Raw genomic sequence first — 27586 nt, 5'->3', positions numbered from 1 at the left:
CTTGACCAATTGCACCGCGCAAGAGTCTGATGGGTCGTTTGAATTCAGCGATCCTCCGTGGGTATAGGCAGTTTTAGTGAAGGGTCTGTGCGCGCGTGTGTGTTTGTGTGAATGTGCACTCGTAGAATATAAAGCCAAAGAAAGAAGAAGAATAAGGAGAGGGGGAGAGAGAGAGAGAGAGAGAGAGAGAGAGAGAGAGAGGGAGAGAGAGAGATAGGCGGGATCGGTTTGCGCCTTGTTGAAATCCAGGGTGAAGCACAAACAATAATCTGTAACAGATCGATCTGCACTTCGCGCCCGCTTTTTGGATTTGATGGATCAGTGGATGTGATGCCCATATATATCATCGACCGAAAATTTCCCGACACATCTGGTAAGTCGCTCACTCACCCCGAGCGCTTCTTTTTCAACGCGGTGCCATCTGTGTGAGTCTCCGTCTGTGTGTGAGTGTGTGCGCGCGCGCGCGCGTGAGTGCATTATTTTTGCGTGTGCCGGCTGGGTGACACGGGGCAGCATACACCAGTTGATCATATGCCACCCCCTTGGAATTCCCGACGTGCAACAGGAGATGAGGATCTGGCATGCATATAACCACGTCTTGTTCACCGTGTTCTGCAGCTGAATATTTCTATCAGAGTTTCAACACCTATTGCATTTGGTGCTATCAGAAAAACATCTCAGTCTGCTGTCATAGAAGCACAGTTGGGTGTCCAAGCTTACTTTGTGGTTTTGGTTCACTGTATAGCAGCTGCAAGTGCTATTTCTCTTTATTTTTCCTCATTTCATTCATACAGCTATCACTACCATTAGGACAGCAATTTAAGAGGTGGACTTCATTCCAGCTAGTTCACAGCACCTTTGGTCATCAAGTCTTTTTAAAGTGATTCCAGTCTGCAGTGTGCAGCTCGGCCCAGTGCTGAAAGTCATATCCCAGAGAAGGTATTATTTTAAGTTAAAGTAGGCCACATTCCTGTACTTATTCAAACTCAATTAAGTACATGAAATGTGCATGGCTCTCAGAGATATAGGTTGTTAAAAAGTGACTTTGCACAAGTAGTGTGTGTACTTGTGTGTGTGTGTGGTGTGTGTGCGTGCAGACGAACGGGTGTTTAAGGCGTCTCAGTGAATGATGGGTTTAATTTTGAAGGGGGTTTGTGAGGTCCCACAAGACATGGGGACTGTTTATGTTTCAGATATATCATGACTGACAAAAAAAAAATAGAGAGAGTTTTTACACATAGGCCTATACCTTCCAAAAACACACTGAAGACTAATCATCAGAGCCTCATCAAGACAAGTATAACCATGTGACTGCGTCCTGCAACAGGAGCAGTCACACCAGCAGCAGAAATGACAGCTCACTTTACAAGTAACTCACACTCATATTCGGCCTTCTTCCCTCACGGAGCAAACATCCTTAAAGCTATCAGTGCTGTGGTCGTACTACACGAACAAGTTCCTTAATCCACCCAGAAGCAATGTTGAGAGGGAACTTGAATTACTTGACTGTAAATGTGCACAATTCAAAGAAAGCAGAAAGCATTATATAAGGCTGATACGTGCATGTACAGTTAGAGCTCCTTTAGATTCATATCTAACATGCCCTCAGCTCACTTACACATGATTTAGTACCTTTCTGTGTCAAGTGTCCATCTCTGTTTTTACGTCTCCCCCCATTTTTGCACATTCCTTTACTCTGTGTTTATGTTCCTTTTCCTTTTCAATAAATTTCACAGACGTTTTCATTTCTTGCCATGAAACTTGTCAGTATTAACGTAAATGAATGTAATACACAGCCTCTCCAAAGCTTACATGCACAAATGGTTTCATTAGAGCTGTGGGACTGCTGCCACTGTGAAGTGTGTGCTTGGCAAAGTTTCTGCCCCCTCCTGCAGCCAACCAGAGGCAGGTTGACAGGAAGTTGAGATTAACACATCAACTTGTGTCAGTCCGCTGTCCCGTCTCCTGTTTTTAGGCCTTCGATTATTCATTTTCCGCCCATATTTTTAGTTGCCTTTAGGCCTGTGGTAGAATCACGAACACTGCAAAAGGAAAGATATCCATTACATGCAGGGCCACCGCTGACCTGTAGTAAATCTTATGATCCAGAGGGACATCATGCACGCTGTAGCCTACAGTGCTGGTGTGGAGTTGGGAAAGCAGCCTGTTGGGATCTGAACAGTAAAGGCAAATGACAAGCCTGAATAGTGACTGTAGTTTACTTCACACTGGGCAATTGTTTAGTCACGAAGAACAATGATAGGATTGCCATTCAGACAGCAGGTCTGTGGTTATTACAGTATGCGACGTTGTGGGCCTGTGGCTGTCTACTCATTCAAAGGAAGCTAAGAGACTTTGTCCTTTGGTCGGGCGGCTCTCTCATCTCAGCCAGCATGCAGAGAGACCCACCCATCTGCACAGATGCCTCATGACACCAGCTTGTAAAAGTGTGTGTGAGTGCATGAATGTGGATGTGTGCGTGCCGTAATTGCACAAGTGTGTGTGTGTGCCTTCAGTAAAGGATTAAGGATTAATTGCCTTCAGAGATAGACTTAACTGCTTGTTACATGAACTTTGTAAAGTTCTCACTTGGTCCCAGAGAGGAAAACAACAGCGAGGAGCAGAGGAAGGTCTCTCTTGTTTTCCATTCTTCAGAAGTGTGTGTTTCTTGTTTTTGTCTGGAGTGTACTGCCACTAGAGGGTAAGAACTTCCATTGTTTTAGCCTTTTGCTCCAATACTGGTTAAAAAAATTCAGTTTTTTTTGTTTTGTTTGAGCTTATTTGCTTTCTTATCACTGCCAGGTGTCTTTTATCTCACTTTCACTCTTTTCCTTTTCTTTTTTCAGCTTGCGTCTGAAAAGTCTGAAGATTTAACTGAATGTTTGCCTTATCAATGTCCAAATGTATATATTTTAATACAAAATGGTATGTTGCAAAAGTAGTAATATCCTCACATTTGAGAAGTGTTTGGCATTTTCGGTTGATGGCTTCAAAGATTAATTGATTTTTTGATTTTGAAATGATTCTGAAACGATGAAAATGTATGTTTTATTGACAAATTCTTTGACAAAGTCACGCCTTTAGTTACATCATAGGAAAGGGAGTATAGGTTTTTGGACATGGGTTGATTTGTTCTGCTCATTATTTTGAGTCTTCAACTGGGAGTCAGTTTCATACAGAGGTCAAAAACTATTTTTCCTTTCATCTTCTTCTTGTGTGTTCATTTGAACAACCTTGGAAGACAGGACATTGGTTTCATGAACTGATTAAATACCTCTGTAGGAGTGCAGTGTTCTTTTTCTATACCTCTGTGTACTTTCCCATCAGTTGTACAACATCTTTCAAAACATCCCAATATCCTAGAATATATTTTACCATTACAATACTTAATCATTAAAATACAAAATATACATATTTTACCATTACAACAATTATATACACACCAGAGAAGCAGCACATTCTCACATTTAAGTGTTTGGTATGATTGCTTAGTGAATGACGAATAATGGGAAATCATAATTGTTGCTGACCGGTCGACAAATGGTTTCAGCTCTACCTCTGTGGTTCTCCCTCTCTCAGGTGAGTTGAAACAGCCGGCAGCTGAAGGAGGAGACCTGAGAATGACGGAGAGTAACCCCCCCAAGTCGGCTAAGAAGCCCCGCTGGACCTCCCTGGAGGTCGGCCTCATTACTATCGTCTCTTTGCTCTTCATCGTCATCGTCGCCCTCATCATCCTCTTTGCCACACAGAAGTCCGGTGAGTTTTGAAGAGAGAACAGAGGACAGAGTGAGAAACATATGTAAACCCGAGTGGTTCCTAGATAAACAGACTTATCTTAACAACAATGTAGTAAACATGAGAAAACAAATGTCATGCCATCAAAAAATTTGCTGTCGGGAGCCATTCAGCTGAGAGGACATTCTTTGTTTTTCTGGTCACCGCAATATTAAGTGAGCCTTTAAGAACTTTTGAAGTTCAATTCCAGCTGAGTTCATGGCACGAAGGAGCGTGCTTGAGAGCAGCATTTTGTTTAGGTGAACTGAAGACACTTGAGCTGTGTGCTTTTAAAGCATAGTCCAAAAGTACAACCACTGAGCCAGAAAGAAGAATGCAGTGTGCAAAGGTCCTTTTTAGACTTTCCTTTCTGTTCTCTCAAACGATCGTGTTTACCTCAAAACATTGAGCTCATTCAAAATGTAGACTTTTGTGTAAATTATGAAAAATGATGTATCTAATATCTTGTTGTAAATGTCATCAATCCAAGTGGATCATTTAAATGAAAACAGTGAACTCAAACAGACACCCCCACCAATCTTTCCTCGCTTTGGGAAACCAATCGAACCTGCTTCATTCAGATCAATTTCACAATATGAGTATCACATGGGTTTTTTAATTGTTAATATCCTGACCTTGCTTGCTTTTCCCACTCGTATATAAAAAGTTATTACAGACACAAAGTCTTTGTCAGGTAACTGATGATTTATTAATCATTAGTAAGTCCAAGGATGATGGATCACCGAGATGTGGTACAAGAAAAGCTATCTACTTGTATGACATTGAAAGGTAGTAAACCGCTTATTAATAGAGCTACATATTCATTATTGACAAAAGGAACAACTTGTAAGTTCAGCAGGTCAAAAACCTGTCAAAATCTAATCTCATGATGCATACAAAATGTTTTGTCCTATTTGTGTTTTGTGCTATTATTATCTTCTGCAATCTTGTGGTTGATAAATGTGTAAACTGCCATGTCAGGAAAATGAGAACGTTTAATGACTGTTTGTACGTGTTCGCACCACGTGCATTCACACGTAACACATGAAGCAGTGTATTTATGGTAAGATGACAGCTCACTGGTGTGTGTGTGTGTGTGTGCGCGCGCGTGTGTGTGTGTGTGTGTGTGTGTGTGTGTGTGTGTGTGTGTCTCAGTAAATGTCAGACTTAATTTGATTAACAGTTTAGCGCCTCTATGATTCCGGACAGAATGTAAGCCACCCTTCTAAGTAGTTCAGGGTTATACGTGTGAGAAAGATGAGATGCCGATAACATGAAGTAAAAGGCTAAGACGAGAGAGATGAGATGAGAGAGTGAGCATTTGACGTGATGACGGATGACTGCAAAAATCCCACTGAATAATGATTTGTTTTGCGTTTTCCTACAGATGAAATCTGCACATCAGCTGACTGCACGCAGTCAGGTAAGCATTGTGTCTGTTTTTGTTAGTTTTTTTGTACGTTCTCTTTATTGTCTCAGTCTGAGGGCTTTGCTTTTTCCCAGTGGGGGAAAGATTGCGGAAATTGAGACTGCTGCAGAGACCCAGGGGAGTTTTAGACACACTTAGAGAAAATAGCCCCTTCAATTGTGAATATTTTGCCACTAAGTCAAAACAGTAATCAAACAGGAACAGTCCTGATCAGCAGAAACATGTTGCAAAGGGTTATTGTTCTCGGATCAACAATTGTACAGGTGAAGTTGTGAAACTGGTAATGTGTATAAGCATGTATGTACAGCTTATATGTGTGTGTCCAAAACTGAAATATTTCAACACATCCAACTTGACCACATGACCCCAGTAATGCTGCTGAAACCTTTTTGTATCACACAAACCCATTTTCAAATAGTCTCTTGCTATAGCATTCCAATATATTGTCCTAACACTTCTTTTATTAATCCTTTATGCAACAACCTCTTAAATATCATTTTTTTCCCACTTCAGTAGACATTGTTCATAGGACAACAGTTTATTTTTCATAAAAACCACTACCATAGTAAATTAAAGGTATATAATTCTTCCTCTAGTTTCCAGCAACAGACGACCAATCATTTCCGATGCATTTTTGGGAAACCAATGTCCCAATTCAGTCAAATTTGACAGACAGACTTGTCACTAGAGATCTGTCAGCTGCCTCATGTAATTTAATTGCAGCTCAAAAGAGTTCACACATTTCCAGGACTGGTGCCAAAGTTAACCCAATCAGTGCCATGATACTGTTTTACTTTTGCAAATGGCTGCATATTTTTGCAACTTCTTTTTCTACAGCTATTGACTATAGCCTTATACTGAACTCTCCAAAATAAAACAAAAAAGCATATTTCCCAAATATTAAATGATAAAATGACGTCCTGCATACAAACAGTATATGTGGTTGTCCATAAAACTGATGAGAGGATGACAGGATATTGTTCGAGCCTCATTCGCATCATTCTCCTTTATCCTGCAGTATATTGAGGTCTTTTTCGGTAAGCATTTCCTCTAATTCTCAGGGCTTGTTTCCTCTCTGTCCTCGCAGCTTCTCGCCTCATTGAGAACATGGATGCCAGCGTGGACCCTTGTGACAACTTCTACCAGTACGCCTGTGGGGGCTGGCTGAAAAAGAACATCATCCCTGAGACCAGCTCTAGATACAGCACCTTTGACATCTTAAGAGACGAGCTGGAGGTCATTCTCAAAGGTCAGACACCTACTCACACACACACACCCACACAAACAAATTAAGATCCACCTACAGAAAGGCCGTAACACATACAGGCAGGGGTACTCATTTGTGAGTATTGATACTGTATTTAGGCCAATGGTTAAGAGTTTTAAAGCTAGACTAGTAAGTCCTCTTGCATTGTAAGCGGACGGAGACCAGCTTGATTAAGTTCCTCCAGAATCCGAGCTGAAGAGGACTGTCCTTCAGGGACTGCAGCGCTATAGATATCACGGATGCCATGGGAGTTTTGCTTCAGTAACACCATGTGAGTGGAGAATTTGTCAACAGAACTGGCATTATCAGTGTGTGTGTGTGTGTGTGTGTGTGTTGCTTTCAGGCTGTTTTTTAAAGACGGCAACTAGGCTGTGAGAAACGATCTTCATTGCAAGTTTGTATCTGCGTGTTTGTCTCATGTGTTTTGCCAGCTTTCAGCAAACATTAGATTCTTGTTAGTGTCCTTTTGGCACGATTGATATAGAAAGGGTCACGTTACACTGCATACGTGAGAGCACTAGTGGAATTGTGTGTGCGCGCCAGGGTCCATACTTCACTTCGACTTGTCTGTGTGAAGGCCAGTCGAGTCCTGAGCGGTGGGTGCTAAATCTTCGAGGCGCACAAACTTTCCACGGACAACTGAAACTCTTCTTCTACCGTAAATTTACAATTTATATGCCGGTGCCTTCCACTATGAAAACGACAGTGCAGATATACTGCAGGAGAACTGGAGTGATTCAGAGGGTTGAGAAAGATGTATCCTTAGTGGGAAGTGAAAACCTGGGTTTAAAGTTCAGCCCGTCTTGTGGACTCAGATCATTTTTAGCAGCCCAAGCACTTTATTTGTCCAAACTAGATGGGAAAACACACCGTTGTGTCTTGGGACAGCATTTGTTCTTTTTGCCATCTGGCCTGTGAAGACAACTTATGTTTCATAAGGATAAAGCTGAATGTGGGGGGTAGTGGCTAGATGTATTTATTCAATCCAAAATTAGATATGCATGATACTTAGTCTTAATTGGTCATACCACATTATTGTTTGAAAGGATAGTGCTGCATATGAAATGCTATTTTCTTTATTTCTGTACTGACAGCTAAACTCCTTCTTACAGATCAATATTACATTCATCAGGGTTTAGAAATTGCATGTAATGGTCAGTATTCATGTGTTTACCTTTTCTTTTGAAGTTGCTTGTAATGGCAAAAGTGCATCTTCATTCCCTCTGCGTAGTGTAATTATAAAAGTGGGCTATTGAAACTCGGGCTCTTTTTCCTTCACAATTATTTGCTTGAACATGAGCTTCTGTGTGATTCAGAGAGCTCTAATTAGATTTCTAACAAACATGTCGGTGTGCAGGTTGCTGGACAAAATCATGTAGGCAACTATAGGAGTTGTCAGAAAAATTAACTTAGTGTAGTGTACGTTGCCAACAACTTATAGCCCATCTGTTTTTTCTGCTTTGCTCTCTTCTGCTCTCTTCTACATGGCTTAACACCCATAAAAATCACACACAGGGGGGAAAAAGGAAAATAAACATTGCTCAAAATGGGCTCATTTTTGGCATTGTGTTACTGTACGTGCATTTACGTACATAGCACGTCTCTGTGTAAGTGTGTGGCGTCATTTCACACTTTGTTGTTCTTGTACTACAACTAAGCAGATTTATCAGCGGTCTGAAAGCAGGGTTAGAGATAAAAAATGCACTTCTGCAACTAATGATGAAATGTTGGACAAAGTGCAAAGGTTTAAGTTTTAAAATCGTCGACTTAAGATCTAAATTCTGCATTTACCGCAGAAAGGAATGGAGCAGCTAAAGAACTGGTCTTAATCATTCAACAGCTTAAATCTCCCCACCAACCGTTGTTGTTGTGCTCATTCCTTCAGGGTGTCTTACCAGTCAGAGTTGGAATGCCTCCGACTGTTATGTATACACACATATTCAGGTTGAATTTGTGTGTTCGGGTCTGTGTGTGTTTTAGAGAGAAATAGAAAGGGAATGCTGTGTATCTAAGATCATATTTCTAACCAAGGTATGTGTGCATTCTGTTTCCTTGAACATGTGCAGTAGCAACGAGACATACTAGCTGTCAGAATACATTTTTTTTTCTCAATGACTTGTGGGAGGCAGTGCGAGGCCTCAGTAGAGTTGTGACCTCTACTGTGGATGTGACATCAAACATGCAACCTCTGATCTCGGGACTGGCTGCTGCCACCTGCTTGGATACCACCGCCCGCTGAACAAGCGGATCCTTTTTCCTGTCAACAGCTGCAGAGGCCTGGAAACACCTGGACTCTGCAGAGCTCTAGGCTGCAAGATGGCAATAAAAAGGGCTGCGTGCATGTGTATGTGTGTCGATTTGTGGTTGCTTGTAAATGCCTCGGATTGTTCTCTGCTGCTGTAAAAGGCCATAAATGATTCATAATGAGGACACCGATTGTGACCACAGCTTTGTGTGTGCATGTGTTTGTGTGTGCCCGTGTGAGCTTGTTTTTCCACCTCCCCCCCTACTCAGGTGTGGCATACTGTGCAATAATTTACCCAATTGACCGTGAGCATTTTAACTACTAACTAGTTTGTGTCAGGAAGGGGAAGGGAAGAAGGACAACAGACAAAAAAGTGGGAAAGTAAGGATTTTTCAAGAGTTCAATACTGAGGGGAAATGAAGGACAAAAAAAAGAGTGATAAAAGAAAATAAAGTTGAGAACTACACACAAGGTGCTTTGAGGGGAGGTGAGGAAGAGCTCTGTAGCCAGGAGGATAGGTCACGAAATGTGAAACAGCATGTGGAAGTAATCTCCAAGCTATAAGCTCTATGTGTGGACATCCATCCGTGCTTGAGCATGTGCGTGTGAGCACACTGCATCTCTTCTGTATTACACAAGGTGCTTCTGACTCCAGGTCTAAATCTCATTGAACAGAGAAAATTCTCGCCGGAGGCATGCAGCACAGGAACCAGCTTATGTTTCTTCTAGAATTTGGCATCACCAAGAGCATCAAAGCATGTCTGTGAGGTGGCTGTGACGATAGAATAGTGGTTAGATGTGAGCTGTTTGTCTGGCATGCAGCTAACAGTCGGAGACAGAATGTCTGTGTTTTTCCTGTGGTAACAATAACTGAAACAGAACTTGCGTCAAACGATATAGACTGCAATAAGACTTTTTCGCGATAAATGGTTTATTCACATGACCTTCAAAATACCAGTCAGAACCATTGCACAACACCATTAATATTGTATTTCTCATCAACATATCAAATAAGGAAAGCGGACCAGATCTTTGTGGCCAAGTAAAATAATATGACTATTAATGCAGCAATTCTTGGCCAAAAAAAATAAATTGAATAAAAGATCCTGAATTGAATATGTTTTCTTGTCAGCAAGGATGCTTATGATGAACAGGAAAGAGCTTAGACTTCAATCAGGGTAAAAATCTGGCCTGTTAGCCAATACTGGGTATTTATACTTTGACTGAAAACATGTTACTGAGTCAATGGCATAATTGGTATATGGTGTACAGTAGATGTCCAATGTTTGGCTTGATGGCGGGGTCAGTGGGTGTTGTCGCTGAAAGCTTATATATTTCCCACAGGACACTGTTGAGCAGGAATACTGTTTTCAGCAACCACTGTAATGATGTTAGCTGACACCATAGTTGCAAAGTGGGATTGAACTGGTTTGTTCCCTTTTTTCTTTCAAAAAAAAGGAGAAAAAGAACCTCAATCAAGTAGTTTGAGTGACTTTCTATTGGGCTGTTTTACTGGTTTGAATGGCAATTTAAACTTGTTCTCTGTTCTTTTGTCAAATTTGTTTCCTCTCAATGCAGTTTTTCTTTTGTCTTTTATGTTTTTATACCACACAAAGAACAGTAAACAGCTCTGTTGTTGCAGATTGAGACTAATCACTTGCGTGAAGTGTCAACTCATTTCAGTCTCAACTTCATTGAAGGTTTCTGCATGTAATATACTAATATATATGCTTAATGATGATACATTAGAAGCAGAACTCTCGTAGGAAAAACACTGCAAGTGAAATGCTATTTGGAACTATAAGCAGTCAAGGATAAAATGGCAATGCAGAGAGAAGATTCCGTATCATGCTGAGTGGTTTGGCTCAAATTGACGTGATGTCTCAACCAAACATCAGGTGGCACAAAATACATTCTCAAATAAATCCAAACACGCACACACACGAGAGAGAGAGAGAGAGAGAGAGAGAGAGAGAGAGAGAGAGAGAGAGAGAGTGATAGGTTAAGCCTCTGCTGTGGTTAAACATTAGCACCAGGCAGTCAGTAATCCAATCATACACACATGATCTGTGCCCTTTTGCAGGAAGCGCCCTGTGAAGGGTCCCTATCTCAGAACTTCATTAAGATTAAATGAGCACATAAATAGTGCACACATGGTAATGAGAAAATGGAAGGATTAGAAAAATGAAAGGATAGAAAGAGGCAGAAGTGAAAGTCAGTCATGCAATGAGTGAAACAAGTAGACATAAGGGATATGAATGACTCAAAGCACTGAGCAAATGAAAATAGTTGAAAAAGATTATGATTAAATACGGAATGGAATTTTGAATAACTGCTAAATTGAATGAGACTAGATATTTAATACATTACGCAATAACAAAAGGTGTTTTGAAGACACGATGATCTGATGTGACATTAAATGAAATTGGAGCTGAAAGATAGGGATGAACCTAGTTTTAAATATGCATTATCTAACAGTCTTTATTATGATTGGGCCTGTCGTTACCTCCTGAAAATTACAAAGAAAAAAAAAAAAATCTAATTTTCCTCATTTTTATCTTTTGATCCCGACTCACTGTGACACGGGTGGTGGACTCGGGGGAGAGTTTGCAGTTGGCTGTGTAATTCAAGATCCATCCTCTTTCCTGTATTGATCTTGGCATTGCATTGAGAGAGTGCTGTTGGATGGTGTATATCTGTTGATCCTGATGCAACATTTATAGGAGTTAACTTAATCTGTCACCAGAAGTACTGAAACCATGAGTTGTGTGATAAAATCAAAGTCAAAAGGTTTTCCTATACTTTCACGATACCCCTTTACAGTGTTTCAACTACAAGCACTTCTAAATCTCTCTACTTTTATTTTTGTGTTATGTTTGTTTCATCTGAACAGTATCTGATCATCGTGTAATGCGAGGTTATGTATTTGAGTATTTCTTGGCCTGGGCCAGTAACTTCCTAAAGTCTCTACTAGTTGCCTGACAAGAAATAGTCCAACACATATCTCTACATAAAACGACAACATTGTTGTTTTTTGCACTTTGGTTTTTGTACCGATTAGACATGAGGTACAATGTGTTATTATATGAGCTTTATGGCTTCTGGTAGGTGGGTTTTTAATCTTTTGATAGTGCCAAAGTAGCTTACAGTCTTTGTTCTAAGCTAAGCTTACCGGCTGCTGGATGTAGTTATGTTTTAAAAGAGCGTTAGTTACGTATTGTTACTCTAGGTTTTATGAGTACAGACGTAGCCCTCTAAGAGCTGTCGCTATTGGATCTTTTTCCAAGCCCTTGTGCCCTGTACGGTCCGCTCTTAAGTCAACATGTAAATTTACCTTAATCCTTACGTTTTTGTATTCTTCAACAAAAGTAATGGATACAAGCATTGTACTGAAGCACACAGCTTTACATGGCAAGCTTACTTGGTGGATGTCAAAAAGGGGCAGCTTTGTGAATGCACACAAGAGGCAGATTCCAATGCTAAGCTATCTGATACCCATGGTTTATAGCAATCTTCAAAAAGCTGTGGAATGGAGTACTTACAAATGCTACAAACAGAATGTTTGAGCTCCCAATCATCAACGATCCAAATGCATAAATCGGAAATAGTTGAGAAAACATATAATAAATGCATGACACACCTTGCACATACTGTACATACAAAGCCATCATTTGTGAAATAAATGTAAATATACACAGATTTAGAATGACAAACATTTTTACATGTGGAATTTATAAAGACTTTCAGTAAAGTAATTGCAATCATGAGGTCAACCATTTACATTTTGACGTTTGTCACATGTTCTTAGACTTTAAAGAATTTTACATCATCCATTATACATAATGCAGTCCGAAAGAACAAATGGACATGTCATAAAGTTTTCCATATATATAAACATAGTTTAGTTTATCCAATTAGTGCTGCTCCAATGAATCATAACCAGGTGTTCAAGGGATCCACCAAAACCCTTCAAAATCCTACTTATTATTTCCATGTAAAAATGTCTAAAAAGGACTAGATCTATTTTATATATATATTTTTTTTGTTGTGTATGTACTTATTTTATACAAAATGTTTTCAACAAAGTTCAAACCCAAAGAAATCTGTAATTCTATTAAAGGTAAAACTGCAATGACATTGCAAACTACTCTGGTGAGTCACTCGATTGGTCAGCATTGTTTGTACTGCCCACCAGTGATGGAGCATAATTATTCAACGAATATGCTGTGCATTCTGTCGCTGAAGCTGTCCACATTTAGCTACAGTAGCTGTTTGAGTAGTTGACTCATAATGGTAGGCTAAGTTACCTGACTTAGGTAGTTAATTAACATTACTTGCGGATGTTTCATTAGAATAAAATTACATAACGTGAATAAACGTAACGTGAATAGAACTTGAACATGATTTCTAAAATCACGTCAGCTAGATTTTCTTCAGCAACAGTGGTTGTTTAACAATGAGGACAACAACTCCCAGATCCCTCTCTACTTCATGATGTCATCAAAGTCCATCTTTTGTTATTGTTTTGATTGAGAGACACCTAGCGGCTGAAATTACGTACTGTGCATTTAAACAACTGTGTGCTGTAAATCGTAATGGTGGGAACCAACTTGCTGAGGTGACTCAGTCAGGATTTAAGTTCCTAATCCCTGATCACACAAAATACTGTGTTTTGCAACGATTGACTGATCATCAGATCGTTTCAGGTGAAGTTGAGTTAAAGCTTCAGGTATTCATGGAGTGGGTGTGAGGATTTCACCTCAGGGCACAGAGTTTGGAACACACATTCACACTCACATTCACCATGGTGGTTTTTAGCAAATTACCATGTGGGTTGAATCTTGATGATCACTCACTCTCATGATCGGTGCTGCTGAAAAGTGTCAGCGCATCCTGAAGGAATGGTTACTGTTTAAAGTTACAATATGCATCTTTGGGCCTCGGGTTAGAGCAGGAAAAGTTTTTTTGTTGGTCCCACTCTCCTCCCCCTCAGTTGAGTACGTTTACATACGTATCACTCATTTTGATTAGCTGTCTACCTAGACACTCTAGCCTGAGGCAGAGCTACTGGCGTTCATGGCCACAACAGGTGTTGAAGAGGCAATGAACGCAGGCAATAAAACAAGCAATGGTGTTCACTCTTGTTTTCAAATGGCCTTTTACTGCCACACCTTCAGCTTTGCTGCATCCTGATTTGGTTCCAGCTTCTTATTTTTGCTATGACATCCCTGCTCTGAGGTCACTGGCCTCACCTCGATTACATGCTGAGAATTCATTTTATAGCAACCAGGGATGAAAATATGCATTGTATATTACAATTTGTGTCCTATATGACAGTGTTGACCTTTACAACAAATGATCCAAATAATTGTAACCACTCAAATGCAAAGATCAATTCCACTGCAACTAATACATAGTTTGTTTTTAATCATTTAGTCAATCCTTCAAAGCAAAGATTGGCCATGCATAGTATAAGGGAACAATTTTTGATTGTGTACTGGTGTACTTGCTATTGATATGCGTTTCTGGTACCTGGTCTATAAATTAATTAATGCAACGTTTCAGTGCATTCAGTGTTAGATAAAACGTTTAATCTTTTCAAAGCTGGCAAGTGTACTGTTGCACCATTTTCAGAATGAAGCTAGCGTAAATTCATGCAGGACACGGAAGTTATACGCCCCAGCTGTAACCAGCTGACAGCCAGCCGATTGAATCATAGCTTCCGATCGGCCACGCACCAATCACAGCCCACTCTCACTTCACGGAGGTTTATTTAAATATGGCTTCCTTCTCACTGATTCATTCTACATCTACGCTGCTACAGACCACACTGCTGGCGAAGCTTCGCCTCCTCCACCCCAGCCTCCACCTCTTTGTTAGTTCATCTTCTGGCAAATGTTTGAAATGTATTTAAAAAATGTACCTCTGTCCTGTAAACCCAGGGGGGTTATTGCTCGGTGCTCCCGGTCTTAGCTCAGTAGCTGCTGGCTTCAAAGAGCGGAGCCATTATCGCCAAGTTTAACTGTATTCCATTTGTTGCAATAAATGGTTAAAATCTATAACGAGAGTGTTCCTGACTGAAATAGTGGAAACTTGTTGTGTTAGTTTTGTCTATTGGATTATATCCAAAGTGGTGGAAACAAGAAAATGACTCTCACCCTTGCCTCCTCCACCCCACAGCCAGGAGACTACTGAGCAGGGAGTAGTGTGTGTGTGTGGCAGTTTTGGGCGAGATGGACACACAGACCTATAGTTAGTCGTCAGCTCGAATTCAGAATTCAGAGTAAATCCCAGCTCTGGCGGTCTGATCTGATTATTTTGCCGGCTGAATCTGGGTCGTCACAGAGACCCAACTGAAGCTCTGGATGCATCGCACGCTCCGCTCCCAGCAATGCAGTCCCTCACAGGCGAGGAGACTGAAATGAAACATAAGTCATTCCCTTATCTCTGCCACCCCTCAAGCCAAGAAACAAACTATCTTTTTTCTTCTTCTTGTTGTTACCGCTAACTGTACATGTATTGTATGGAGCCAGTAGTAGTGAACTGCTGACCACTATTTCTTTAGAGCAGGTGGCTAGGCGTTGCACAGTGCACATTTAATTAAAGACAGTTTTGTCAATATACACAATCTTCATAAAAGCTGCAGGTCAGCTTTGAAGTTGATTTTGAGCTTTTTGTTCTTTAAATTCAGTCATAACATGTTCTTGTTTCCCCCCCCGTGGATTAATGTCATGTTGTGTGTTTTGTCACTGGTTGCTATGGATTGCCACAGTTTGAAGTCATCACTTTATTTTTGCTGGGGCTTTCTGACATATGGAGAGACAACGTGCCTTAATTACAATGATGAAATGCATCTGGACGACAGCTGGATGCTATTTTGAATCAACAAAGAGGAAATAATTATGTACCTGAGGTTATTACGCCACTCTCTCTTTTCTCTTCCCTCTGTTCCCATGTACGCTCATTCTTCCTTTATCATTCTGTCTTTGTCTTTATTTCTTTCCTTCATGCTTGCTCTGTTTCTCTGCTCTATTTGTAGGTGTCCTTGAAAAAACAGTGGAGGGTGAAGCCACTGCTCTCACCAAGGCTAAGACCCTTTATAAGTCCTGCACCAATGAGAGTGAGTCAACACAAGCTATTCATTCTTGTATCTTCTATTGTCTTAAAATTAACATTTTTCTTCTAGTCATCGAAGGTTCTGTGTCTCATTTTGTTTATTGCATTGTCTATAATTATAAACCTGTAATCTTTATCAATTATTAGTTTTAAAAGAATTATTGTGTTTCAGTTTTACAGCATTAATTGATCCAAATAAATACTTTTCAAAATACATAAATAAACCCCTCAAATGTCCCCAAATAGGAATAGATTAATAAGGCTTGATAACAAGTACAATATATGGACACGACTTCTTTTCTTTTTGCTGAATTTTGGTTGGCATAAAGTAAATGTTCCCATTATTATAAACAGATCTTTGCCTGTTTGTGTACGTTTCATGTAAGGTTTAATCGAGCTCAGAGGAGGGACCCCTTTGCTCGACATGCTGCCTGATGTGTTTGAGTGGCCCATAGCTGTGGAAAACTGGGAGACCGACTATGGTAGAGTATTGTTTTCCACTCTCACGCACAGAGGATGTTATATACAGGCAATCCTTTTCTTTCTCACTTTTCCTTTCTTCTCCTTTACTCAGGTAAAACATGGAAGTTGGAGAATGTCATCGCCAAGCTGAATGAGAAATATGGGACTCAACTCTTGGTTAACTTTTTTGTCGGCACCGATGACAGGGACTCCAATTCTCACATCATTCATGTAGGTGTGAAACTGTAGCAGAAAGCCCTTACCTCTCTCGCTCTCTATTGTATAGACCCACATCCGTACAAACACTCACACATCATATCCATCCAGCTGGAAAATAACCACCCCACCAATTTATTCCAATCTGATGTCTTTATCTCGATATGTATGTTTTCTTGTCTTCCTCTTTGCCAGTTTGACCAGCAGACAAGCCTCGGCCTCTTGTCCAGAGATTACTACGCTTGCACCGGACCCTACGCAGAGGTAGGCTTAAAGTGTACACACATGCACATGCACGCTCTTGTAATATAACTAAGGATTTCAACCGATGCACGATGACAACAGCTAAAAGTGTTCATTTGGGCCAGTGCCACTGAGCCGGGGTTCTATGTCCCCAGGAGTTTGTTACGGTAAACCTGGTGCCCAAAGAAAGGTGAGGGCATCAGTTAAAACTACCTGACATGACTTTGTGTTTATTTTTACACTTGCATGCATTCATGAGCAGGTGTGTATAAATAAAAATGTGCTCTGATGATTGACGTCAAATGGGCAAATAAAAACGGATTTGTTTCTGTCTCAATCCAGACCAGATGTGTGCAATTGGGCAAACATTCTCTGCTCTGGTTTCACTTTATAATTTCCATGTACTCCCGGTCATTGGTGAAATTCAAACTAGTAACCTCCTGTCCTTTCTGTTAAAGTAAATTCAAGATATGATTAACGTAAATGAGTGTGTGTTTGACAGGCATGTCGGGCCTATGAGCAGTTCATGATTGACCTGGTCAAGCTCATTCGCTCAGACCGGAGATTGACCTTCAATGAAACCCTCATCAGAGAAGAGGTGACACGAGTAATGGACCTGGAGAGGGACATCGCCAATGTAAGCATGCATTCACCCTTTTCCCCAGCAGAAGTAATCCATACCTTATCTTCTACTTTGGCTTCACACAACAGGAGGATTTTGAGAGCAAACGGCTTCTGACAGAATAACCTTCCACTTCTCCATTTGTAGCCCAAACCTCTCGCTCCTGCGTGTGTTTGTGGCTCCAGCCTGGAGCAGCTGCTGTGTAAAACAAGCCGTTAACCAGCTCGATCTACACAACAACTTTTCTCAAACACGCACGCGCAGAATGACGTTTGTCATTCTGCGCTGGTTCTGTGCTCTGCTCACTGCCACGCTTTACTTACCCTCTGCTCGACTGCTGGCTTTTACAAGGCACTCACACAGTTCAAGCCCTGACATTTACAGACCTGAAGCCTTCTGGGACTCCAAATATGTTTGTTGCTGCTGAACCTGCACTGCAATTGTACACGTGTCAAGAAACAGGAGAGTTATGTTGTGACAGCATTCTTGATTTTCTACCTCGCTGTCTTACTCACTCCAAGGCTACTGATACTCCAGAGGACCGTAACAACCCAGTGTTGCTTTACAACAAGATGGAACTGGGTGATCTGAACGCCAACTTCACCCTTGAGGTTGAATCCCAGGTACAAATAGACTCCTTTTAAGTCAGAATTTGCTGTTTCTTTTTCACCTCCTATCCTCTTTCTAATGCTGTTTTTTCCTTTGTCTGTGCTTTTGGACTTGAAGGCATTTAATTGGAGTTACTTTACAGCAAAGATGATGGATACAGTCAACATCAGCGTTCCTGACACAGAGAAGGTCATAAACTACTCCCCCAACTATTACAGACGACTCAACCTCATCTTGGCCAGATACAACAAGAGGTGTTTGTGTTTGTATGAGTCTGTAGTTGTGTTTGTGTATGATAGCCTGATTGTGGGGGCGGGAGTGCACTGCGATGAAAACGGCACATTACTGATACATCGTAGCTTTGTGTGAGTAAGGCAGTTTCTTTTAACATCCCTCCTCTCCTCGCAGGGATCTGCAGAACTACATGGTGTGGCGTTTTGCTATGAACATGGTGGTGGGCCTGAGCAGAACTTACAGGGACACCAGGAAAGCCTTCCGCAAGGTACACTGCCACTTCATCTTTCTGTAGATAGCCTCGATAAAAAGATTCTGCATATGATGCAATGGGACAAGATTTTGCAATCGTAAGCATTGTGGTTTCCGTTTGGAGTTGACCAATAATGTTTGGGCAGGCTTTGGTTCCATGCAGGTAAACAATCCATGTGGAGAGCAAAAGAGGCGGACCGCATTGCCGGAAATGCTATCCTGTAACCCAGCAGCTATCGTTTTCCGATGATTTCGATTTTTATTGGCTTAAAAATGAGCTTGTAAACGGATTGTGACAACATTCCAGTCAGTTTATTTATTTATTATTCTGGGAATGTCATCAGGATTGCAGGTATTTCGTCTTGAACCACAGTAGTGGGCAAAATCACATTTTGACCTGCCGGTAGCACCTGATGAAAGGTTAAGGGATCACCAAAGTCATTACAAATAATTCAAGGTTGACATTTTTGTTGTCAAAAAGCAAAGATGTCAACCTCTTTGTGGCGCTCGGTATCACCAAAATCAGTAAGATTCATCTCCTGGGACCATGAATATCTTCATTAAAAAACTCCATGACAGCGGTGGAGCTATTTCAATCTGGATTGAAGTTGTGCTGACATTGCCGTCCCTAGAGCAATGCTGCTAGCATAAACGTGTCAGTGCCTTGGTGAATAAAAGACTGTTTCTGAATTATTCTTTACAGTTCCTTGCTACAGTACTTATAGTATCAGCTAATATATATCAGTTGGGCTCTAATAAACACTAGATTTCCACTGCATTCATATTCTTCCTCCACATTTATAACTGTAAATGTCCCTTCCATCCTGTTTCTTATAGTCCTGTAGTGTAATGGTGATGCTACATGACGGTGCAAATAAAGAATTGTCACAAGTCTCTTTAACCAACATGCTGAGTGGTTTATGCTGCATCTATAATTGATCGGTGCCTCGTAACTTTCCTTGCAGGCTCTGTCTGGTACAACGTCAGAGGCAGCAGTGTGGCGACAGTGTGCACTGTACGTCAACAACAACATGGACAATGCTGTGGGACGACTGTATGTGCAGGAGGCCTTCTCTGAAAAGAGCAAAGAACTGGTCAGTAGGGTGGTGGATTATGCTGTAAAGATTCTGTGTAATACATTATTGAATGTTAGATTATTAATATTTATAGTGTTATTGACACTGCTACTGAATTATGGAAATGAATCTGTGTTTTTTTAAGTTATTGATAAATTCAGTATTTGAACATAAGTTTTGGATGTTAAGTGTTTTTGTGTCTTTCTCTTTTGTCACATTTGTCTCACATGCCGTAAATCTTCTTGACCTTTCCCCACTCCCGCATGTGGATTTCCCATTGCACCCTGAGTACATGTTTGTGTGTCGAAAGTGACACACAGCTCTGAGTACGCACCAACACCCATTTGCCCAAATACATAGCCATAGAGTGTAGGTGTGTATTTGTGCTGAGTTGACTTGCAGCTGGCACACATGCTGCACTCCTTACAAACAGACATTAGAGACATCGGAAGATTTAGTCAATTAGCTATAGTTACTGCTGTAGTTCCCTTTTCTGATAAATATTTCACAAGCAAATGTCATCAGCCATCGGTTTTCCTATAAATAAAACAATTACTAACTAAAACAGTAAAATACTACCTACACATCATATATATATATAATCTAAAATATAATATTTAATAATATAACACTTTTTCAGCATGATGAGAACTTAAACTTTTAAAGGTTAGAATATATAATGACTGCTATTGATCAAATGTACTTACAAATTGTTGTGTACTTGTCTATTATTTGGAGACAGACTGAATTACATCGCTATCAATAGCAGTGGATTATTGCCCATAATGGAAAATCACCACATTTCAAACTATCATGATACATACAGCTTAACTAGGCTTACCATTGCATTATAAACCCTGCATTTGACCCATGTCATTTATATTATAGCATTTCACATGCAGATATATGCACAACCATGCATGCAACCACAAGCATCTATGCATGCATACAGCACAAACACATTTGTGCACGTACACAGGCAAAAACACACACACACACAGTTTTGTATGCTACAAGGTTTTCAGAAAAGCCTCATCGGTATTGTCCCTGGTGGTTTGTGGCGAACCACAGTGTGTTGTCCGAGTGGTCATGGAGTGTGTAAGCGAGGGGTCTGCTGATGTGATGAGACACTGGAATGCCTCTGTCAGCTCGTTGCGGTCTCAGAGGACAACTTCAAGGGGTCTAGAAGCGGCCTTCACTGTCACTGCAGTTTTTTGTTTTTTCCCTTTCCTATTTATTTTTCATTCTTGGTTCAGTAACGTTTTTGTGAAATATTCAAATTCTGTTAAGATTTAGCCTTTTTCTCTCCGATGACCACGGTACAGTACATGGTTTGCACAGCATCATGCCATCATGGTGGCGTCAGTCAGTCTGTCTCTCAGTATGCAGGCGCATTCTTGTAAATACTGTAACTCAAGAGCAATACATTATATAAACATTAAACATTGCGCCGCAGGTTCCCTCTGAAAATTGAGCTTTGGATGTTGATTTTGGGGCACCATGCTGTGTGAATTTGCATATAAAACTAGAAAATCTCACTATTGTGAGAACTCTACATTTGTGTGAATATGTTACATGAAGACAGGTCATAAAGCTTTGGATTATTTCAGTAACACAAAATGCAACCCCCAAACTGCTATACTACTATATTAAGACAACAAGTTGAGTCTTAAACGCTGTAGAAATCGCCCAAAACATTTGTATTAGTATTTCATCTGTCCTATTATTCACATTACACATTACCACATGACCAGTAATAATACCCAGGTTCACCACACTTCTACTAAGAGGGATTCTAACCCAAAGTGTGTCTTCTGTACATTGATATGTGACAATATAATGATGAGGACCGGCTCAGGGAAGTTTATTTTTTGACTGTGTTGCACAATATGTTGCAATATTTTGTGTGTGTGCTTTCCACTGGATCCTCATGGCAGATCTTATGAGGAAAAACTCCCACTCTATACTGACAGTTGGTGTCTTTTCATGATATACATTTGATCATCAAATATCAGTGACCTATTTATGATTTATCATTCTCTTCTTTGTGTTTGCATGTGTGTGTGTGTGTGGGCGTCAGATGGAGGAGATGATAAAAGATATTCGGGAAGTGTTCATTAGTAACCTTGATGACCTGACCTGGATGGATGCAGAGACCAAGATAGCAGCTGAGGAGAAGGTATTGGCTGTAATGAACTGTCTGTTGTATTGTACTCTCTTTTATATGAGATGACTAAGAAGTTTGTTTATCAAATTGTCTCCTCTACTTTTCTGCAGGCCCGAGCTATTCGAGAACGAATAGGCTATTCTGACAACATCATGGATGACAAATATCTTAACAATGAGTACAAAGATGTGAGTGTCTGAAAATATGTGATTGTGAATGTTTTTCTTCTTTCGCGGAATTAGTGTAACGGAATACAGAGTGGGTTCATCGTAGCTGCGTATCAGCTCTGTGAAAACATCTCGGTAAATTCTTGGCTTTTACGAGTTTTGCTGGAGAATATATGACCAAGTGTTGATAGCTCTCATCGAGGCTAATCCTCCTGTTTCTCTGGCTGTGTGTTGGTGCTAGCTGGCTTACAGTACAGAGGAGTACTTTGAAAACATCCTACAGAACCTGGAGCATCTGCAGAAGAGACGCCTGAGGAAACTCAGAGTCAAAGTCAACAAAGAGGAGTAAGATCTAATTGATGATAATTCCGGGGGCAGGATTAAATCATTGTTCTGTAAACAGCCATATACAAGTTGTGTAGTAATTTAAAGAGGCAATGTTAAGTGTTTAAGTTCTTAAAAATGAATGACTTATTTGCTTATGGTGCTTGTGGTCGACACACCATCTTGCATTCAGCACAGTGCATTCTCCCACACAAACTCCTACTCACACATACAGTTCAGCCTTCCACTAAGCACAGCAGCATTGCTAATATTAGCTCGCTGTTATTGATCACGGGTTAATTCCAATATAAAATGTGAATCATGCTGAACTATAGTGCTCCTTACTGTATCATTCTTTAATTCCATCCTCCCTGTTTTCTGCAGGTGGGTAACTGGAGCTGCTGTTGTCAACGCCTTCTACTCATCCAGCAAAAACCAAATAGGTATTTTCACATGTGCACATGCAAACATACATTTGTGCAATTATTCAACATTCTACATTTTTGTAAAGTTTTGTGAAGACATACCTATTTTGTTATTCCCTGGTGCCAGTTTTCCCTGCAGGTATCCTCCAGCCACCTTTCTTCAGCAAAGGCCAGGCTAAATCTCTCAACTATGGTGGCATTGGCATGGTGATCGGTCACGAGATCACACATGGCTTTGATGACAATGGTATGATTTTCCTCTCTGTTTCTCCCAGAGGCAGTGTTGGCAGATTAAAATACTTTGGGTAGAAATAGTTCCCTTTCTGTAACTGGTACCACAGGAAACAAGTCTTTTGAAATGTAATTTCTTTGGGCTGCCTCAGATCATTTTCCACAGCGTTCATTTTCATTGGGTTATGTGAAGGTACTTTGTTCAATGTCAGGATTCTTTTATAATGATACGCACAACTGCAAGCCACAAAGAAATCCAATGGGAATGGTGGTTGGGCTTAGAGAAGTGTCACAATCCTTTTTTTTTCTTGTTGATAAAATCCAACCAACCAACCTTTCATGCATTTGGCTTCTTTTTTTTTTTTTTAGGTCGTAACTATGATAAGGATGGTGACCTGAAGGACTGGTGGACACCAGGGTCCACTAATAGGTTCCTCGACCTGTCGAAGTGCATCGTCAATCAGTATGGCAACTTTTCCTGGGACCTGGCTAATGGACTACATGTATGTCTTCATAGACAATCTCTCTCTCCTTCTTCTTTCCACAAGTTTTCATAAAATATAAATTGACTTAAAAGGTATTCCCAAAGCCTTGCTCACTGTCTCATTTGTTTTGCTTTCCTGTTATCTTTGCCAGCCTATCCATTTCTATCTTCCCCCAGTTTTGCAGGCTCATCTCTTCTCTGCTTCAGGTGCCTTTAATATTCTGTGTTGACATATCAATCCCTCTCCCTCTCTTTTTTTCTCCTCCTCCGTCCTATTGCTTTGAACATTGGTTCATTTATCCGCTGGGACAATGATTTCTTGTATCCAAAAAAAAGTGATATCTGTGATTTGCTGACATTACAGTACAACAATGGCCAGCTCCCTCTGTCCTTTTTCACTGCCTATCTATGTGTTTTCCCTCCTTATCTCTCCACTCTAGTTAAATGGTAACAACACCCTTGGGGAGAACATTGCTGACAATGGAGGGATACGGCAGGCATATCAGGTAATGAGCCTGAACACAAAGGCGGGAACTCAGTTTATAAGCCCTTGTTTAAAGATGACAGAGGATGGGATTCAATATGTGGTTTGTTTTTGTCATCTGCTTGCTAACATAAATAGATCAAGAGATAGATTAATAGGTCATTTTGCCAGGTCACTGACAGGCTCATTAGCTATTATAAGCACAGCAATAAAGGACTTTATGTTGCTGCTGATTTCATCAGTTTTTACCATGGGTTAACAGGGAAAGGGCATTCACAGATTAATATTCAACACTTGAGATAATAATTCTTTAGATCAGCTATGATTTTACGTAGTATTTGTATTTCATTTATATACATTAAAATTGTCAATTTGAGGCAGTGGAGATTTGATTTCATTCATGAGTAACACAATTTCAAACAGACAACATGCCAGTATTTTATTAATACAGATTCACAGTGGCTTTCTATTACACAGAGTGACATGAATTAGCATTGACATGATAATTTAAATGCTGGAAATATAGATTATGATTAGATGCAGCAGCAACTTTCAAAATATCACAATAAACCAATTGCAATTGAGTCGACAAGGCTATTTCCAAAACAACACAGTTGTATTTTTAGCACAAGTGCAATTCACCAAACAGCCCAGCATATGAACTGTATACGAAGTACACAGGAAGTATCCACAGAAATATAACATGTTGATGAAGACAGCAGAATAACTGGAACAATTGATATAAAATGTCTGCAGGCCTATAAAAACTATGTGGAGGAGCATGGAAAGGAGCCATCACTGCCCGGCATTGACCTCTCCCACAATCAACTCTTCTTCCTAAACTTTGCTCAGGTAGTTTATGGATGTATGGCTGGATTGATTGATTACTTGACTGATTCATTTGCTTGAAGACTGATATATGGATGGAAGATTGTAAATAGTGCAGTATATTGTAAATTACATTGGTCTAACGAAGTATGATCCTAATCTCTGTTATTTCAGGTGTGGTGTGGAACACATCGACCAGAGCAAGCTGTTAATTCCATTAAATTAGATGTCCACAGTCCAGGGAAATTCAGGTAAATTAAAACAAATCGTTTTTTTTTCTGTTTCATCAATGTGCCATGTGAGGCAAAGGGCAGGAAACAAATTACAGTAGTAGCTAACATTTTAAAACCTTGATAAAGAATGATTAAAAAATAAATAAAATTCAATTTCAAGTAACCTTTAAATACAGCAACTTAAACCCCAACCAACAATCTCCTCTGTGTGTGTTACAGAGTACTGGGCTCCCTTCAGAATTTCCCAGAATTTGCCAGAGCATTCAACTGCAACAAGAGCAGCTACATGGTCCCTGACAACATTTGCCGTGTGTGGTGATCCACAGACATTTGGGATGGGGACAGTTCTGACATGGGTCGTCCCTGTCCCACTGTACCTCACCCCTCTGACTGTTGGAGCACTCATAGGGGCTACAGGGAAGTGGAAGCTCCCCTTAGCTCTTTACTGGATGGACCAGGGCTGGTGGGCTGACACTGCAGTATGCACTTCCTCCGAGGAAAGCAGTGGACTGTACCCTCACAGACAAGTGGAGCACTGTCTCTTTGACTCTGATACTGTAGTTCATTCAATCAGCCTGAATATTCTGCTACTCACTGGATACAATCACTCCTTGTGTGTGTGTGTGTGTGTGTGTTTTTTTTTCTCTCTCCATTTTGATCTTGTTTTACTCATCATTTGTGAGTCTGCCAATGTGAGTGTGAGTATGTTTCAGTCAAAATACTGTACTTGTCAAGAGAGGGACGGACAGACAAATGTGCTCAAATCCGCTGGCATATGAATACACCACCCACCCACTCATACACATCTAACAGGGCTGAACCACTGTACTGTATGTGGGACTAAGCTGTATGCCTCTCATAAAACCTCAGCTGGTTTCAGCCTTCATCTACATGCTGATATGCTCTACAATGCATCCATAATGTACTCTTTGTTAATTTGTATAACCAGATTAGATAAATTATTCCAGATAATCTGAATTTGCTGAATAGACCAGTAAGTATTTAACCCTAATCACATATTAAACAATACTATTCTATATTTAATGATAATGACTTCACTGCAGTTGAAAGGCGGCTGCTGTTCATCAGCAATATGTCAAATAATCCAAATATAATTTTGTACCTTTAATATGACAGGTGGTCATGAATCATTGAGCTGACAATCGACACCGGACCCTTTTTATACGTTCATTGAGCCTCCTGTGTGTTTCTGCGTGGATGTATGTCTCAATGTGTTTTCCAGTCTTTTTAAGTCATTATGATCACTGCCTACTGTTTGTCAAGCAAATCGGTATGCCTTATATGATCTGCTGTGCTGCTGTGTCTGAGAGTATGTTTGTGCAGGAGAACAACCAATAAGAAAGTGTATCATTAAAGCAATAGTTTGACTTTTTAACAAATAGGCTTCTTTGCTTTTCTTGCAGCGAGTTAGATGACAATATCGCGACCACTCTCATGTCTTTCCTCTACAGCCAGCAGACGGTTAACCGCTCTGTCCAAAGGTAAAAAAAAGAAAATGGCTGCCAGCATCTCTAAAGCTCACTAATAACCACGTTACTTCTCGTTTCGCACAAAAAACAAAGTGTAAAAACAATACGTTGTGGTTTACAGGGCGTTATGTGCCGGACTGTTTCCTGGCTGGGAGCAGTGACCTCCTAAAGTCTCCATCAGCTGCTCGGCAACCTGATGGCGGTGACAAATCTGAAGACTTTGAGTCTTTACCCTTACAGCTTTTTATGGATCAAACAAACCAAAATAATGTTAATTGGTTAGCTTTGAATGTGCTGGAAGGCAGATTTGGTCTTACCTTTGGAGAGAGCCAAGCTAGCAGTTTCCCCTGCTTCCAGTCTTTATGCTAAGCTAACCATCTCTGTGACTTTATATTTATGAGAAAGATATGAGTGGCATCAATATTCTCAACCTACTCTCGGCAAAAAAGTGAATATGTGTAATTCACAAATTGTTGAACTATTGAAGAAAGGTATAGAGATATCTCAGTTTGATTTTGGTTTAATCACATGAAGAGTGTCGTGTGACAAATCTTTCTTTTCATTCTTTATGACTTTGAAGTGAAAGTCAATTGACTGACGATAATATGATTAAGCTTTCGAGGGATTTATCTCTTTTAAACTGCGGGCTGAGTCTTTGCCGGAACCTAATGGATTTTTCAACAGTGCATGCATTTTTCCGAATGCAGAAGGTTTTTATCAAGTTAGTGGATCACAGTTTAGCATTCGTGGTTTTGTATGGCTTCATTTTCAAAGTGTAACTGGGGCTGGTAGTTAATTGTGGAAATTGTTCTCTCTGTCACACTCCACCTCTAGAAAGACAGATATACCTCAGTTGCCTGTATTTAGATACTTTATAACAATGACTGATAATCATCTTGAGGAGCATTCTTTTTCTTTCAAAATAAATATTTAAATAACACGCTGAGGCGGCAGGTGAAGGTTTGTCTATATATTTGTGTGTATATGTGTTGGTTTAGCATTTGAATCCGGCACCAATATGAATGTAATCTAAAATCTGATACAAAGAAACATTCCTTCACTGTCAGACTTAAATTATACACGGCATAACAGTGTGAGTGCACATAATATCTGGGTTCTTCTGACTTGACATATTATAAAAGACTTTATATATAGAAATGTTTTACATCAAAGCAGAAGTTCTTTAGCTATAGTGCTGCCTGTGGGAG

The 27586-nt window shown here is 40.3% G+C and overlaps 1 protein-coding gene across 2 annotated transcripts; it reads left to right on the top strand.

The window, feature by feature from the left end:
- LOC306700617 (neprilysin-like) lies at window positions 1-27318 on the top strand. 2 transcript variants are annotated; one of them, XM_079165686.1, is made up of 23 exons: window positions 1-373; window positions 3580-3756; window positions 5162-5197; window positions 6291-6452; window positions 15755-15835; window positions 16218-16313; window positions 16406-16524; window positions 16705-16773; window positions 17255-17389; window positions 17896-17997; window positions 18101-18237; window positions 18392-18485; window positions 19435-19563; window positions 21626-21724; window positions 21823-21900; window positions 22121-22224; window positions 22588-22646; window positions 22756-22875; window positions 23229-23362; window positions 23784-23849; window positions 24584-24679; window positions 24830-24906; window positions 25108-27318. In XM_079165686.1, the coding sequence occupies exons 1-23, from the start codon at window positions 331-333 to the stop codon at window positions 25205-25207; spliced, it is 2313 nt and encodes a 770-aa protein (XP_079021812.1). In that variant the 5' UTR covers window positions 1-330; the 3' UTR covers window positions 25208-27318. The 2 variants fall into 2 exon arrangements, with proteins under 2 accessions (XP_079021812.1, XP_079021813.1); XM_079165687.1 differs by lacking the exon at window positions 1-373 and adding an exon at window positions 2604-2701.
- The last annotated feature ends 268 nt before the right edge of the window (window positions 27319-27586 follow it).

The sequence above is a fragment of the Pholis gunnellus genome, assembly GCF_910591455.1.
Source record: "Pholis gunnellus genome assembly, chromosome: 9".
Taxonomy (NCBI): Eukaryota; Metazoa; Chordata; class Actinopteri; order Perciformes; family Pholidae; genus Pholis; species Pholis gunnellus.
Note: the sequence above shows the minus strand (reverse complement) of the source record. Positions and strands in the feature narration are given on the sequence as shown.